Below are 14,978 nucleotides of genomic sequence, written 5' to 3'. Positions count from 1 at the left end.
AATGAGAAGGCCAAATGGTCTCTGGCTCCTCCCCTAGAGCGTCTGGGCCTTAAACGCCGAACGCGCTCTCTTCTCCCCCTTTCTCTAGGCTGGTTCCGCCCCTTTCCGGATGGCCCTAGGCGCGGGGTTACTTTATTTCCTTCAAAACCTTTTCTGTTACATCAGTCGGCCTTGTTCCGGTCCCCACCGGGGAAGCCCCACTCTGCCAGGACTCAGCTTTGGCCACTCTGGGGCCCCCTCAAGCGAGTCCTGCCCCTTCTGCTCTCCTGGAGGGATTCCGGAGAATGCTCCCTTCCATATTCTACTAGTTCTTCTCGGCCCCCGGCCCTCCCCCACTTACACTCTGATCCCTCTCGGGCTCCTCCCTGCAGTCGAGCCTTCTGGGGGAGCCCCATCACTGAACACCCCCTTTCCCACTCTCCAACCCCTCCCACCCCAACCCTGGACTTTCCCGGGACCGCTCTGACTCCTCCCTAGAAGCCCCGCCCCTTCCCCGAGGGACAGCCCCTGTTCGGTAGCCGCGGTCCCACTTTTATCCTAGCCCCTCCCTCGGACAGCCCCTGGGCTTGTGACCGAGCCCGCACCGCCTCTACTAGTCGCAGCAGGCCGAGAATGACTGAGGGGCTGCCTACGGTTTGCGGCCTGCCAGAGGGAGGGGGAAAAGAAGGAAGGGGGCGGGGCTGAGGGGGGCGGGCCTGGACGTGGGGAGTGAAAGCGAAAGGCCAGGCGGCGAGCTGGGAGAGCGAAGATCTTGCAACTGGAACAGCATGGCCAAGCCTTATGGGGTACGCCTGAGCGGGGAAGCCCGCAAACAGGTAATGGGGGATCGGGAGGCCACGAAAGGGCCAGCGAGCCCTCCTGGCTAGTGGCCAGGCTGGGTACTCTAGGGGATCAGGGCCGTGCCAGAGAACTCCCCCAACCTCTTCTTAGTGCTTTCACTTCTACCTGGGGATTCCCAGTTCCTGCCCTCTGGCCGGTCTCTGCACGGAGCCTGAGCTTCCAGGGAAATCTGGCTTGTGGTAGGAAAGGCCTGAGCCAAGTTGGAGGGCATCCCTTTGTGGGTGGGATCTCACTCTTGACAACTGAGACCCTTAACCAACATCCGGGTACTGCTCTTTGTGCAGGTGGATGTCTTCAGGCAAAATCTTTTCCAGGAGGTAAGTCTCCTAGATTCAAGCGGTTTGACTCAGAATCTTAGACCAGTACTTGAGAGCCGCAACCTCTCAGGATGACCACCCCCAAACCCACCCTGGGCCCTACTTCCCTTATCAAACCTTAACCCAAGGCTCCTAATTATTGATCTCTACCTTTAATTTGACTCCTCTTAATATTCTCTCCACTTCTGCTGCTTCCTCTCCCCTCTTTTGGTGTGGAGGGAAAAGCTGTGGCCCAAAGTCCTAACCTTGGTTCTGCCACTTCCCAGCTTGGGCAAGTCCCTTCACTTCTTCTGGCTTCAGTTTCCTTATTTGTAAGTATTGGAGTCAATGATTTACAAGGGCCCTTCCAGTCTTCACTTCTCTGACACCTCTGGAGTGTCATCTGAGATTCCCCATCCTTGCAATGTAACCCACAGGCAGAGGAGTTCCTCTACAGTTTCTTGCCACAGAAAATCATACACCTGAATCAGCTCTTGCAAGTGAGTAGTATGGGCCCCTCCCAGCCCATCCCAAGGCCTCTCCCCTCTCCATCCACCCCCTCTAGCTAACAACTGGGTTCAGCATACAGAGAACAGTTTGAGTGGTGGACTGGAAACGTTAGAATAGTGTGAGGCCTGAGTATAGGGAGAGAGTTGGGTGGACTGTGTGGAGGGAAGTCTGTGACTCAGAATGAGGGACTAGGTTGGGCAGCTGCTGACAGTGAGCTCTGTGCAGGAGGACTCCCTCAATGTGGCTGACCTGACCTCTCTCCGGGCCCCACTGGACATCCCCATCCCAGACCCCCCGCCCAAGGATGATGAGGTGAGGCACTCGGGGTGCAGGGCTCAGACTATAAACCGGGTGGAGATGATGGCCCTCCAACCTCCAAGACTTTTCTAAAGCTGCTGTCCCTCATTTTACCTTAGATGGAAACAGATAAGCAGGAAAAGAAAGAAGGTAAGAGAGGAAGGGGTGTCTAGGGAAGAGGAAGGGGCACATTGCTTGCTGGAGGAGAAGGGGCCTGAATGTCCTTTTTTTCACAGTTCCCAAGTGTGGCTTTCTCCCTGGAAATGAGAAAGTTCTCGCCCTCCTTGCCCTGGTTAAGCCAGAAGTCTGGACTCTCAAAGAAAAATGCATTCTGGTAAGCCTGGGAACTGGGAGAAAGAGAAAGAGAAGACAAGCTGGGCCCGGCCCTAGTCTCCTTGAGAGATGCAATTCCTTCATTCAAGGGCCTATTTCTGACATAGGAAACTTCCTCTGTGCTTTGGGTTTGGATACCTTGTGTTCTCATTCTGCTAGACCTCTGATTTCACAGTGGTATCCTTGTAATCAGAGACTATGTTGTAGCCACTCCCATAATGTTAGTCTTACCTGGTACACAGTGCAGGTGTTGTGTCATCGTGAGTTGGTTTAAGAGCTTGGGCCCTAGAGACTGCTTGGGCTTAAATCCTGACTCTATCACTTACTATGCTGGTTACCTTAAGTAAGCTTCTTGGACACTCTGTGACACAGTTTTTTCATCTATCGAGTGGGTACAATAAGAATATGTATCTTGAGAAACTGCTGTGATGATTAAATGAGATATATGTGTAGCACAGTGTCTGGCATGTAATAACTCTTCAATTAAATATAGTTGTTATTAGAAAGTGGCAGTAAAAGGAAAGACCCAGGAAGTTTGTTGAATGATTTCTACATGATTATAATTTAGGTGATCACATGGATTCAGCACCTGATCCCCAAGATTGAGGATGGAAATGACTTTGGGGTGGCTATCCAGGTAAGAAAAGGGTGTATGAGGACATTGAAAACAGGGAGAGGCATTGCGAGTGAGAGATAGGAACTAGACATAATCTGGGAGGAGGAGGAGGAAGAAGATGGTGGGTGAAGGAGGGAGGAGATGAAGTGTTTTTCTTGCTGCTCATCTCTCTCTCTCTCTCTTTTGAATCACAGGAAAAGGTGTTGGAGAGGGTAAATGCAGTCAAGACAAAAGTAGAAGCCTTCCAGACAACCATTTCCAAGTGAGGGTAGCCGGAGGGCCAGCATGGGGGTTGCTGCAAGGACATTTCTTTGGGATCCCTGTAGCTGGGCAGTCCCATCAGGATGATGGGGGCCTCTGGGAAGGGTCTGAGGGAATATCTCCCTCTCTCTCTACCCGTTCCTGTGTTTATTCCCTTACTTTCGGCAGGTACTTCTCAGAACGTGGGGATGCTGTGGCCAAGGCCTCTAAGGAGACTCATGTAGTGAGTACATAGTCACCAGGCTTCTAGCTGAGGCTCGTTGGAGGTGGGGCAAGGAAGAGGGGCTAGAGGTCTTTCCTGTCTGTTTTCTGACTTTTCTCAATGTGGGAAATACTAACCTAAGAGCACTGGCTAGAAAATCTGATTTGGATCTCAAAAACCTTGACCCCTTTCTCGGCTTGATCCTGTGGGATTCCATTTCTTGGTCCTGAGAAGGGCTTATCCTCAAGTTACCTATTCCCTATGTGAGGAAACCATATTAATGTCCCAGCCTCCCATGGGTCTGACTCAGCTTTGCCTCCCACATCCCAGATGGATTACCGGGCCCTGGTGCATGAGCGAGATGAGGCAGCCTATGGGGAGCTCAGGGCCATGGTGCTGGACCTGAGGGCCTTCTATGTGAGTGTGGAGGAAGCTCCTATGGGAGATGGTTGAGGGGGACAGGGGAGAAGCCAAGAACCTGATTGCCATTCTTCTGGCCTTCTTCCAGGCTGAGCTTTATCATATCATCAGCAGCAACCTAGAGAAAATTATCAACCCAAAGGGTGAAGAGAAGCCATCTATGTACTAGTCCAGGGCCAAAATAATAATAATAATGATAATAATAATAAATGACCTATTCTTTGTGTGAATTACTGCTGGTGTGTGTCATTCATTCAGAAGGCATTTATTGAGTGTTGCCTATGTCCAGATACTGAATGTGAATGTGGTGGCAGGAAAGAGAGGGGATGCATGAGGCCAAAGATGAAGGGGAAACCCAGCCTGTTCTTAAGAAGGCATCCTAAATAACAGGGTGGAAATTTTGACATGTCGTGATAGCTATGTATATTCCCTGTATTTGAGAATTTCACAAGATTATTTCAAACATTTAGGGGGCTTGTGAGTGCTTCCTGGAAGAAGTAGCATTTGCGCAGACCCCTTTTAGGAACAAGCAGGCCTTGGACTGAAAGCTGAGCAAGGAGAAAGCTCTGGGACTGAGATCAGGGAAAGAAGAAAGAACACCACTCATCAGCTCAGTGCCAGCCTGGAGAGGGAGTGAGGTTTCACTGGGAGAATTATGGGTGAATGGTGGGACTCCTTCCCAAGGGCTGACAAAAAAACGCTCCGAAGGTACTATGTTGAAGGACATACGGCAGGACAGTAAGGGAAGGATGGGCCTGTAACTTTTTTTGTCCTCTTTCCTCCTCCTTCAGCCAATTGCGCCTTTAATTCTGCTGAGGCTACATTAGGGAAACCAAGGTCCAGATACCCTGTAGTGGCAAAGGTAATACGGCTCATCGGTGACGGAGTTGGCCCAGAGTACAAATCCACCCATTCCATAGTAGGAAGAAGGCAGTCGGCTTCGTTTCCAGGTGTGGAAATCTGGCGCGGGCTCTCTGGGACACCCGAAGCGAGGCGCGCGCTCCACCCTGCCACCTTTGCTGGGCCTAGGGGGCGGGAGGCGCAGGTATCAGACGAAGCCATCCTGCAATCCTGAGCCGAAGTCGAGTAGCCTAGCCAATCAGCGTGCGGGCAGTTCTCTTTAGTTTTCAGTTGTGAGTTCTTTTCAGTTCGCAGGAGATAAAGGCGGGGCAAGGTTTGGGCACGGCCGATGATTGGGCAAAATGAGAACCTTTAAGCCTATCGAAGAGCACCACGTGGGCGGGACTACAGAAACCCGGGCCCTTACCGCAGCAGGCGGGGAGTCTTCTAGGCCCGCGGGGATCTGCGGCCGCCCTCCAGGGGCGGGCAGAGGCGGAGTTCCGCGCTGCAGTATGCAATCCGCACGGTCTGCGTTCTGGGCCAGGTGGGGGCCGGGCGCCGGGACCCAGGTCCCTGGGAGCCAGCGGGCTGCCTTCGACCCGAGTCAGCGTCACTGCCGAATCTAAGTGAGGGGGCAGAGGGAAGGGCCAAGGAACGCGCCGGGGAGGGAGCTTCGCGGACGCGAGCTGGGGCCCGGCTCGCCATGGGGGAGGTGGAGATCTCGGCCCGGGCCTACGTGAAGATGTGTCTGCACGCCGCCCGGTACCCGCACGCCGCCGTCAACGGGCTGTTGCTGGCGCCCGCGCCGCGGTCGGGAGAATGTCTGTGTCTCACCGACTGTGTGCCCCTGTTCCACAGCCATCTGGCCCTGTCTGTCATGCTGGAGGTCGCCCTCAACCAGGTGCCATCTCTGGACGCCCACCGACCACCGCGAAACCCCCTAACATTCCTAGCCCAAGCCCATCCCCGGCCTTTTGGCAGCAGTGCGCACCTACAGTGCGGGCGTCGCCACTGAGTTTCTGATGGCCCCTTTCCCACGGCAGGTGGATGTGTGGGGCGCGCAGGCCGGTCTGGTAGTGGCTGGGTACTATCATGCCAATGCAGCCCTGGACGACCAGAGGTGAGTGGAGTAGCCAGAGGCAGAAGGCTAAGGGTTATGGGATGGGGGAATCAAGAGAACTCTTGGTCATTCCTTCCATCTTTCCTTCGTCAAATGCTTAGGAGCGGGGTCTATATCCACCAGGCTAGGCTGGGTACTGGAGTGAGGGAATATAGAGAAATATGAAGAAGGTCCCTGGAGGAGCTCCCGTGGGGATGGGGAGGATAGCTGTGTATCAATAAGTTGACACCTGGTTTTAACCGAGGTGACCTCCCCTCCGCCAAGTGCTGAAAGAACACAGAGGAAACCCAACTACCAACTTGAAAGAAAAAAAAAAGGAAAAAAAAATGTTTAAAGATTTTAATTATTTATTTGCAGAGAGATAGATCACAAGTAGGCAGAGAGGCAAGCGGCAGGGCGGGGCGGGGAGTGGGGAGGTGGAGGGGCGGGGGCGGTGAAGCACGCTCCCCGCTGAGCAGAGAGCCAGATTCGGAGCTCAATCCCAGGACCCTGAGACCACGACCCGAGCCACCCAGGTGCCCCAAAAGGAAATTTTCTTACATAAAATTATCTACTTATGTTTTAATCATATATCTGGGTCAAATTAAACAGTTTTGTAATTTGCTTTTCCCTCCTCACTTAGTAAATATCTGCCATCTTTTCATCTCTACACCAAGATTTGCCTTATCCTAACAGCTATATAGTATGAGTATGGATGTACCGTGATTTATTTAATGCCTTAAACATTGAGATTGTTTCCCATTTTTTGTTAATACAGACACTGTCCAATTATTATATTTATAAATGGAATTTCTGGGTCAGCATATGTATAATATACTATTTAAATTTGGGTGGTTATGCCAAATTACCCTCCTGAAAGACCACCTTTGATCTCCACCTTAACCAGCAGTCTAAGCACCTGTTTCCAACTGCACTCAAGCATCAAAGCAGTTGTTTATGAAGCTTAAAGCAGCCCTGACCCCCAGGCCCGTGACAGGGAAAGGCCACTACTGTGCCATCATCTAGGAGACCAGGGAGGTCCAGCTCAGATGGACAGGTCTACTCATGGTCAGCTCCTCACTCCTCTGGTCTTTCCTCTACACAGTGCTGGACCCCTGGCCTCGAAAATTGCTGGGCGGATTGCAGAATTCTTCCCTGGTGCAGTCCTTATTATGGTGAGGTTTGGGTTTCAGGGTGGGGAGTTGGTGAGAAAGTAGGAAAGGGGATCCTTGAAACCCTCACCACCCCTTCCTTGTCTGCAGTTGGATAATCAGAAACTGGTGTCTCAGCCTCATGTGCCCCCCGTCATCGTCCTAGAAAACCATGGTCTCCGCTGGGTCCCCAAGGACAAGAACTTGTGAGTGCCCTATTCCCTCCACCTTTTCCTGGAAGCCCATAGCTCCTGGGCCTCCTCTGTCCTTGATCTTGCTCCCAAGGGTCCTTCTCTAGATGCTAACCTCTGCCAAGTGTCAGGCCACTGCCTGCTGAGTGTGACCTCCAGGGGGGGTGGTTATGATTTCAGAGTGATGTGGAGGGACTGGGAAGAGTCACGGCAGATGGTGGGAGCACTACTAGAGGGCCGGGCCCACCAGCACCTTGTGGACTTTGACTGCCACCTTGATGACATCCGGCAGGACTGGACCAACCAGCAGCTAAACACCCAAATCACCCAGTGGGTGGGTCCCACCAATGGAAAGACCTGAGCCAGAGCTGGGGGCATGGTAGGAGGGGAAGGGTCAGGATCCAATAAAAATACTTGAATGAAAGGACAATGGTATGACTATTTATTGTGCCTGGGAGGCAAGAGGGAGACAAACCTCAACATGCTGAAGTTGGGGGTAGTCTGGAGTCCTCTGTAAAAGATAGGAAGGTCTCTGCCAGACCCATTACAGAATGAGGGGAGGCTCTCAATAGATCATTCCTTTTGTTTCTCCCCTGGGCTTCTTAAGCTTCTCGAAGTTCTTCAAGATGATGTCATACAACACAGCCTACAGGGTCAAAGAGGAGTAGGGGTCAGCCACAGGACTCCAACGGCTCCTGTGCCCCATTTCTAACCTTATGGAGAGGTTAAGGTCTGTGACCCTTCACCCCCAGCCTGCAGGGTCAGGGAGTAGGTGGCCTGGGAAAGCTGCCTCTGCTACTCTGCCCCCCAACCCTCGCTTCCTCACATAAGCGTTGCGGATCTCCATGACCATCAGGCGGATATCGCGGTACTCTGCCTCATCGAGCTCGTGCACCAGCTGCCGATAATCACCCTGTGGGAGACTTGGGTCAGGCCTGACTTCAGATGCGTCCTGCCCCCACCATGCACCCTGACTTGGGCCTCACCTACCACATGGGGCTGCTTGGCTGCTTTGGTCACCGCATCACCCCTCTCTGAGAAATACCTGTAGAAAGTAGCAGCCTATTGGAATGGGAGAAGGAAGACAGAGCCCAGGCCTCTGTCCAAGGCCAAGGCAAAGTGTGCAGGCAGGTGGAGGTGGGCAGTCACTCACTTGGAGATTTGAGTGTGGAAGCCTTCCAGCTTGGTGTGAAGGGAGGTCATCAGCTCAAACACCTTCTCCTGGGAAAAGAATGCGAAGAGGAAAGTGGAAAGCAGCTGGGACTGGAGCAGTAGGGAAGGCAGAGGAGTGAGGTAGCGCTCTCACCTGGACAGCCACTCCAAAATTGTTCCCATCCTCAATCCGAGGTATCTGCAGCTGCAACCAGGTGGTGACCTGGGAGGAGGGAAAGGCATCAAAGCCACATCAGCTCCCAACCTAATTCCCAGGTTCCTGTCCTCAGCGTCCCTGCCCACAGTTGGGGGAGGTATGCCAAGTCTGTCCTAAGCCCCAGGGCCTACAATTCTGGCTTCATTTTCTGTGCTCTCTCCTGCTAATACCTGGCCAGTGCTAAGTCCTACCTGGCAGACACCAAGGAAGACAAAGGGTTAGATCTGAAGCCTGGGGGTGAGAGTGGGAGGTCTTACCAGATTGAGCTGCTCAATGACATCCTTGATCTCAGGCTTTAGACGCTGAAGGAGAACCACGATCTTCTCATTGCAGTTCACTGGGCCACAGGGAGGACCTAGGCAGTAGGCAATGGGTCAGTCACCAGGCTGGGACTGTGTGAGGGCAAGGAAGAGGAATCCCCAGGGAAGAGCTCCTAGGAAGTGAGACTCAATCCCTTTATGATGGTACCTTTGTCTTCATCTTCCCCTTTCTTCTTTTCATCTTTGTCTTCCTTCTGCAGGGAGAGAGGGGCTCTTGCGAGTCAGGCCTAAGGTTGACTTTTCCCATGGTTGGGTCCCTCCTCCCAGCTCTTCCCGGCTTGCCTCCTGCTGTTTCTTCCGTTCCTCTTTCTCCTTCTCCTTAACTGGATCAGGCACTGGGATGTCCAACGGGGCCTTCAAATTACTCAGATTGGCTTCATTGAGAGACGGCTCCTGGTGCAGGGTGGAAGGAGGGCTAGAGGCAAGGGTATCCCTCCCACCTTGCTCTCATGGTCTCCCAGACTCCCCCCTTGACCCCTACTCTCTAGCTTTCTGCTGCCCCAGTACCTTTAAAAATGCATCCAACTCAGAAATCTTCTTGGGGAAGTAGCTCCCCAGCAGGTTCTCTGTCTGTGTGTGAGGTTGGGGTGGGGGAAGATATGGGTCAGAATCAAATGTTCTTCCTGGCAGTGAAGCAGGGCTGACACTGCCCAGCAAGGAAGGGTTGAGCATAGGGGCAGGGTGCTGATGGGGCAGGTCTTACCTTGGTACACAGGTCTTCACGGAACACGTCCACCTGTGGGACACAGGCAGTCCTTCACACATCTGGCTTATGGCCAGTTCGTTTGAGGACCGTACCCTTAGGGTTGTGTAGGGCCTGACCTGGGGAAGGGTGGAATGCATCCCGTGGGGCTGGGAAGGGTGAAGTTGATCCCCGTGGGGCTGGTTGTGGGGGATGAGAACATTCCTGGCGGTGAAGGGCGAATGGTCCACAGCCCAGGAGATCCCTCGGGTCTCCTGGGCTGTGCAAGGAGAGGTGTAAGAGCCTCTGCGACTGGGGCACGGGCCGCGTACCCTGTGGGGTGGGCCGGGAGCCCTTCCGTGGGAAAGGCCATGAGGTGGCAGGGCAGCTCCGGCACCCTGTGTGTGGCCCGGGGCCCCGCGCCAGCGGACTTCCCCTCCACGCCAGCTCTCTGCTTCACCGCACCCCGCTGAACCTCGACCGCCTGGCCTCTCCCGGCAGGCGGACCTCACCTGTCGCCCCCGGCCAGGGCGCAGGTGCTCCTGGCACCGAGGCTCACGTGGGCTCCGATGACCGCGACCCCGACTAGCTATCGGGACTGGGGGGCGGGTCACGGACGCCTGCAGCCTTTCGGAGCCACGCCTCCCTAAGGAGCCCCTCCTCAAACCCGCAGCGCTCACCTTGGCTTGGGCTTCAGGCTGGACCCTGAGCATGGCCATGGCCGGGGCGGGGGGCCTAGCGCCGCACGGGAAGCGGAGGGTGCACAGGGAAGGGAAAGCGAAAGCAGCTCTCACCACCCGCACTGCCTTCCTGGGTAGCCGGGGAACGGAGGTACTGGAGGGGGCGGGGCCAGCCCGGGAGAGGAGCGGGCGGAGGGCTACCGCCGCGGCCGGGCTCCCCCTGGAGGCCGAAAGGAGCGCTGACACCTCCCCCTCCACCCGGCGTCCCGCCCCAGCCTGCCTCCCCCTCCCCGCCCAGCTCCCGAAAGCCCAGCCTCTCCTTCTCCGCCTCCTCACTTCCCGCCTTTTGTCTCCGGACTGCTGCAGCTCCCTTCACCAACACACTTCTTTCCACGCCCTCCCACCCCACGCACCGCGGGCCCGCCTTCCCGCCTCCCGGAGCCCATTGGTCGGCCACCGGCCAATCCCCGCCTCTCATTTCCCTGCGTCCGGACACCTCGGGTGCTCTTCAGTCTTGGTTCGGCAAGGGACAGTGATAAGCCTTATCTGGCGCTCTTCCATCTTTTCTGGATTCCCTTCCCTAGCCCTGGTTCCACGGGCATCGTCTGGCCTATGCGGTGACATTTAGAAGCTGTCACCGCTCCAATCCTGGCCCCGGTCAGCTCCCTTCTGACCCTCGTTGTGAACTATACCCCCCTATACTCTCCACACAGACTTCTCTCTGGCTTAAAGCTCTTTCTCACTTTCCTGTTGATCTTAGAATGAAATCTAAAGGGCTTTCCTGGCCCAGAAGTCTTGCCTGGCTTGCCTGGCCCCTGTTCTCCAGCAACTTTACTTTCCACTGCTTTCCCCCATCCCTTAAACTTGCAAATAGCTGGGGCTTCCATTGTTGCTTAAACCCCTTGTGTTAGGTGTCACATTCATTCCTGTCTCAGGCCCTTTGACCTTACCAATCCCTTTGCCTGACACACCCTTTCCCTGTTCAGGTGGTCCTTAGGTTCTCTGCTCAAATATCACCTCTCCAGAGAGAACTCTCTCCGTAAAGTACCTCCCTGCCAAGTCTCTATTACAAACCAGCCTGCTTTAGAACATTCATAGCACTGAAGCTCTCTGATATTAGCCAGTTTATTTGGGGGGGGATAGTGTCATTTAGACCTGGGGTCGGCAAACTTTCTCTAAAAGGCCAGATAGCAAATATTCTAGGCTCTTGTGGGCCATATTGTGTCTGGAGTAACCACTCAACTCTGCCATTAGAGCAGGTAAACAGCCATACCTAAATGAATTAGCAGGGCCAGGTTCCAATAAAACTTTATCTGTGGACACTGGACTTTGAATTCTGTATTTTCACAGACCATGATATATTATTCTTCTGTTTTTGTTTGTTTGTTTGTTTTGTTTTGTTTTTGTTCTTTTTTCAGTCATTAAAAATGTAAAATCATCTCTTAACTCTCAGGCCATACAAAATCTGGCCACAGAAGGGCTGTAGTTGCAGGTTCTTTGTTTAGAGCACAGACAATGGACCCCTGTCGCCTGGGCTCATGGTCACTTAACCTCTGTGCCTGTTTTCACAACTGTACAATAGAAACACTACCAAACCCACCTGGTGGTGGTGGTGGTGTTATGAGGGCTTAGATTTATAGGAAGAGCTTAGAGACACTTAGACCTCTGCCTGATCTGTAGTGAGCACAAGAGAAATTTGCTATAATTTGTGAGTTTATCATCTGCCTCCCCCATTACCCATCAGCCCTCAAAGAGCAGAAACCTTGTTTTTATTATTCACAAGGCATGGAACTATGCTTGGCTCAATAAACAGTCGTTAAGTAAATGTAAAGTAAAAAGTAAAAAGACAGGCAGGCCCTGAGGGAAGGTGTAAGGGGAGATTCAGTGACGGAGGCAGAAAAAACAGTCAACAGAGCAGAGAGAAGCACGTGCTCAGCGGGAGTGCTGCCCCTACCTATGGGCGGTCTTACCTGCTATAGCATTGCCATTCCTTGACATCCAAGTCCCACCAGAGAGCTTGAAGTCTTCGAGGACTGGGAGACTTGACCGCAGGAGGGATGGAGAGCAAGCATAAGGAAGGATATTCAAGGTCGCTAAGGGTAAGGAAAGGCTGAGGAGCTCGAGAGAGACTGCCTGACTCCCTTCTCACCCTTCCCACCCTTTCTGAGTCCTCCCAGCCAAAGAATGAGCAGAGCCCCGGCGAGGCCTGATTTGCCTTTATTTCTTTCAGTTGTGCTTGCGGCTGGAGCGGGGCCGAGGGAAGAGCCCGTGGCCGGGGCTCCCAGGAGACCAGGGCTGATGATACCAGCTGCCATAGGTGAGGTACCAGGCAAAGGTGCCCACTGCAGCCCCCACCACCTTGTGGGTGTACTGGTGGAAATAGATGACGGTACAGAGCAGCAAGAAGTTCCAGAGGCCCAGCAGCAGCACGTTGAGCAGAAAGACGAGGCGAAGAGGGGCCCCGGCTGGCAGCCCATGGGCCAGATACTTGGCGAACACTGCCGCTTCCTCGGCCATGAGCAGGCAGCAGAAGGTGAGCAGGAAGGTGTGGGAGGAGACCGTGTAGCCCCGCCACTGGTGGCCGGCTGCCAGGCAGCTGCGGCGGTCGGGAAGCTCGTGCAGCAGCAGGCCCTGAGGCAGAGGCTCAAAGCAGGAGCCAGTCAGGTCCTCGATGAGCAGGAAGGCCCGGCCAGCCCCCCGCCACACTGCGGCCCCCACCACCAGCCGGCTCAGGTGCCGTGCTGTCACTGCCACACGCCGTGTAGCCAGGAACACCACCAGCAGCACGAAGCCACCCAGGAAGGTACATGTCCAGCCCCATGCTGAATTCACAAACTTTCTGTGGGCAGAGAAGAAGGGAGGCTAGCTAGAGACCCCCTGTCCACCCCATCTTCCAACCCATCTGTGTCCCCATCACTGCTCTGGCTCCCATCCTACATATCAGCACTGGTTCTGTTTCCTCCCCAGCCGCTTAAACTCGGCCAGCTCCTTAGAGGCCCATTCAACCTTCTAGGAGCCACATTTCCTCTTCAGCCCTGCTCCTGATTTCCCCTGGACCCCCCAACTCTGTTCCCCTCCCCCTCCCCCCAATTTCTCCTCGACCTCCTAGCCTATTTTTAGTGTCCAGACTGGCAGGAGGACAGAAGCCTGGAGGAGGGAGCTGGGATCCCGGAGTGCAGGGAGCTGGCGCCCACAGCCTCCAGTGGACTCACATGTTGAAGAAGTTGCCGTGGCTGGCGAAGATAGTCCGAGGGTTGACGTGGAACTGCAGAAGGGGCCCAAAGATGACCACTGCTGCCAACCAGGCATGGTAGAGGCGCCGTAAGCAGGGGCTGCCCAGCAGGCGGGCGGCCTGTTCACTTCCAAAGTACAGCAAGGCAGACGCCACCCAGAGCAGCACCTTGACCAGGCAGCCCAGCAGTGCCCGGATTCGGGCCCCAGCCCCCAGCCCTGCCCCCACCGTCGGCCCCCGCTCCATGTTCCCTCCCCTCCCCACTAACCGCTTGCTCTGCTGGGCAGCTGAGGAGGGGCTGATGGGGCCCCCCCGGACAAGGACAGGCAGTGACAGGTGTGGCAGACACAGGGCAGAGCCCTGTTGGCAGCTGGCAGGCGGGGGAGAGGGGCGGGGGGCAGTAAGGGACCAGGGCCGAGGGCTGCCACGTCAGCAGGGTCCTAGCTTTGGCTGTGTGTCCTGACAGTGGCCTGTGTCCTTTCTTGTTGGCCTTGTGTCCTCAGGTCCAACCATGTTCTGGTTCATGTCAGAGGGCCAGGCCTGCTGTTCAGTGTTTTGTCCATAGCCTGCCTGGGTCTGCCCGTCTGTCTGGTCAGCCAGTCACCCCCACCCTACCCCAACCTGACCATGTTTGCTCCACGGGGAAATAAGGTGCCATGAACCTTGGAAATCATTAAAAAAAAAATCTGTGCCTGCCTCATCATCAGTGTGATCCAGCCCCTCTCCTAAATTCTGAGCACAAGATGGCTGTGCACAGCCCCACATCCAAGTCAGGCTGGGGGCAGGGTACACCATTGGGGATACCCACTTAGGTGTATCATGACCCTAGGGCTTGATCCAGCCCCTGTCTGGTGAGAGGGGCTCTGAGTGGCTAGTCTGGCCTTATGTAAACCATGGTGCTTATACAATGCACAAGACATTGGATCTAAGATGGGACCATTCTCTGGTATAGTTATGAAGGCCAACAGATGAGCTTTAAGTGTCCCCGGAAAGGTGTACTGTATGAGAGATGGCGGGGGCCCAGTCTGGACTTTCAGGACCCCAAAGATTAGGCTTACTGCCATGTGATAGGGATGGGGTGTGGGAGACGCTACAAGGAAATCCCTAGCTTGGAGCCTATCAGAGCCTTAGGTTGTGTCCTCCAACTGGTTGCTGGGTCCTAAGTCCCACACTGGCCTCCCAGTCTGACCCCCCAGGGCTGGAGCCACAAGGCAGGGAGCAATCTATCCAAGGGATGTCCCTGTTATTCAATAGCTGTTCTAAGATCCTTTTTAGTCATCCTTTATCATTCCTCAGGACTGGTGGTTGGATTTCAGTTTAAGCCCATGAAATAGTAAAAGGAATGAGCAAGAAAGTGCACCTGGGTTCTAAACTGTGTGACTTCTGGAAGATCAACTAATCCTCCTTGGTCCTCAGTGCCCACAATCATAAACTGATCAAGATGGATTAATCAATCAGATTCCTTCCAGATCCTAAAGCCCATACCTCAACATAGTTCCTGTTCATGGACCCTAACAGAAGACCTATAGAATGCCTCACATTTTTGACAAAAAAATATTTTTAAAGATTTTATTCCTTTACTTGAGAGAAAGAGAGAGCATGAGTAGGGAGAAGGGGCAGAGGGAGAGGGAGAAGCAAA

The 14,978-nt window shown here is 54.2% G+C and overlaps 4 protein-coding genes across 14 annotated transcripts; 2 read left to right on the top strand and 2 right to left on the bottom strand.

Moving 5' to 3' along the window:
• The first annotated feature begins 79 nt into the window (after positions 1–79).
• On the top strand, positions 80–4,005 carry PSME2 (proteasome activator subunit 2). Of its 7 annotated transcripts, none has more exons than XM_013057623.2 (12): positions 80–815; positions 1,125–1,157; positions 1,376–1,468; positions 1,574–1,636; positions 1,872–1,958; positions 2,063–2,093; positions 2,180–2,277; positions 2,845–2,913; positions 3,087–3,154; positions 3,322–3,376; positions 3,645–3,772; positions 3,864–4,005. In XM_013057623.2, exons 1-11 carry the CDS (start codon positions 768–770, stop codon positions 3,759–3,761), a joined length of 762 nt encoding a protein of 253 aa, XP_012913077.1. In that variant the 5' UTR covers positions 80–767; the 3' UTR covers positions 3,762–3,772; positions 3,864–4,005. The 7 variants fall into 7 exon arrangements, with proteins under 7 accessions (XP_012913077.1, XP_012913076.1, XP_012913075.1 ...); XM_013057622.2 differs by having other exon boundaries at positions 84–785; positions 3,686–3,772; XM_013057621.2 differs by having other exon boundaries at positions 84–815; positions 3,686–3,772.
• A 101-nt stretch (positions 4,006–4,106) lies between these two features.
• On the top strand, positions 4,107–7,480 carry EMC9 (ER membrane protein complex subunit 9). 4 transcript variants are annotated; one of them, XM_004755262.3, is made up of 6 exons: positions 4,107–5,159; positions 5,474–5,516; positions 5,659–5,735; positions 6,820–6,889; positions 6,977–7,071; positions 7,237–7,480. In XM_004755262.3, the coding sequence occupies exons 1-6, from the start codon at positions 4,978–4,980 to the stop codon at positions 7,415–7,417; spliced, it is 648 nt and encodes a 215-aa protein (XP_004755319.1). In that variant the 5' UTR covers positions 4,107–4,977; the 3' UTR covers positions 7,418–7,480. The 4 variants fall into 4 exon arrangements, with proteins under 4 accessions (XP_004755319.1, XP_004755318.1, XP_004755320.1 ...); XM_004755261.3 differs by having other exon boundaries at positions 7,216–7,480; XM_004755263.2 differs by having other exon boundaries at positions 5,032–5,516; positions 7,216–7,480.
• On the bottom strand, positions 7,476–10,343 carry PSME1 (proteasome activator subunit 1). Of its 2 annotated transcripts, none has more exons than XM_004755260.3 (11): positions 10,108–10,343; positions 9,449–9,481; positions 9,253–9,315; positions 9,028–9,138; positions 8,894–8,939; positions 8,683–8,780; positions 8,363–8,431; positions 8,210–8,277; positions 8,047–8,101; positions 7,883–7,969; positions 7,476–7,702 (listed from the first exon to the last, which is right to left on the bottom strand). In XM_004755260.3, the coding sequence occupies exons 1-11, from the start codon at positions 10,144–10,146 to the stop codon at positions 7,622–7,624; spliced, it is 750 nt and encodes a 249-aa protein (XP_004755317.1). In that variant the 5' UTR covers positions 10,147–10,343; the 3' UTR covers positions 7,476–7,621. The 2 variants fall into 2 exon arrangements, with proteins under 2 accessions (XP_004755317.1, XP_044923791.1); XM_045067856.1 differs by lacking the exon at positions 10,108–10,343 and adding an exon at positions 9,568–9,739.
• A 1,965-nt stretch (positions 10,344–12,308) lies between these two features.
• Positions 12,309–14,978, bottom strand: FITM1 (fat storage inducing transmembrane protein 1). The gene is made up of 2 exons (XM_004755265.3): positions 13,320–14,978; positions 12,309–12,946 (listed from the first exon to the last, which is right to left on the bottom strand). The coding sequence occupies exons 1-2, from the start codon at positions 13,583–13,585 to the stop codon at positions 12,334–12,336; spliced, it is 879 nt and encodes a 292-aa protein (XP_004755322.1). The 5' UTR covers positions 13,586–14,978; the 3' UTR covers positions 12,309–12,333.

This window comes from Mustela putorius, unplaced genomic scaffold, assembly GCF_011764305.1.
Source record: "Mustela putorius furo isolate JIRA1106 unplaced genomic scaffold, ASM1176430v1.1 tig00003898_pilon_pilon_pilon, whole genome shotgun sequence".
Lineage (NCBI taxonomy): Eukaryota > Metazoa > Chordata > Mammalia > Carnivora > Mustelidae > Mustela > Mustela putorius.
The sequence above is the reverse complement of the archived record's forward strand: the minus strand, read 5'-3'. Positions and strand labels throughout refer to the sequence as shown.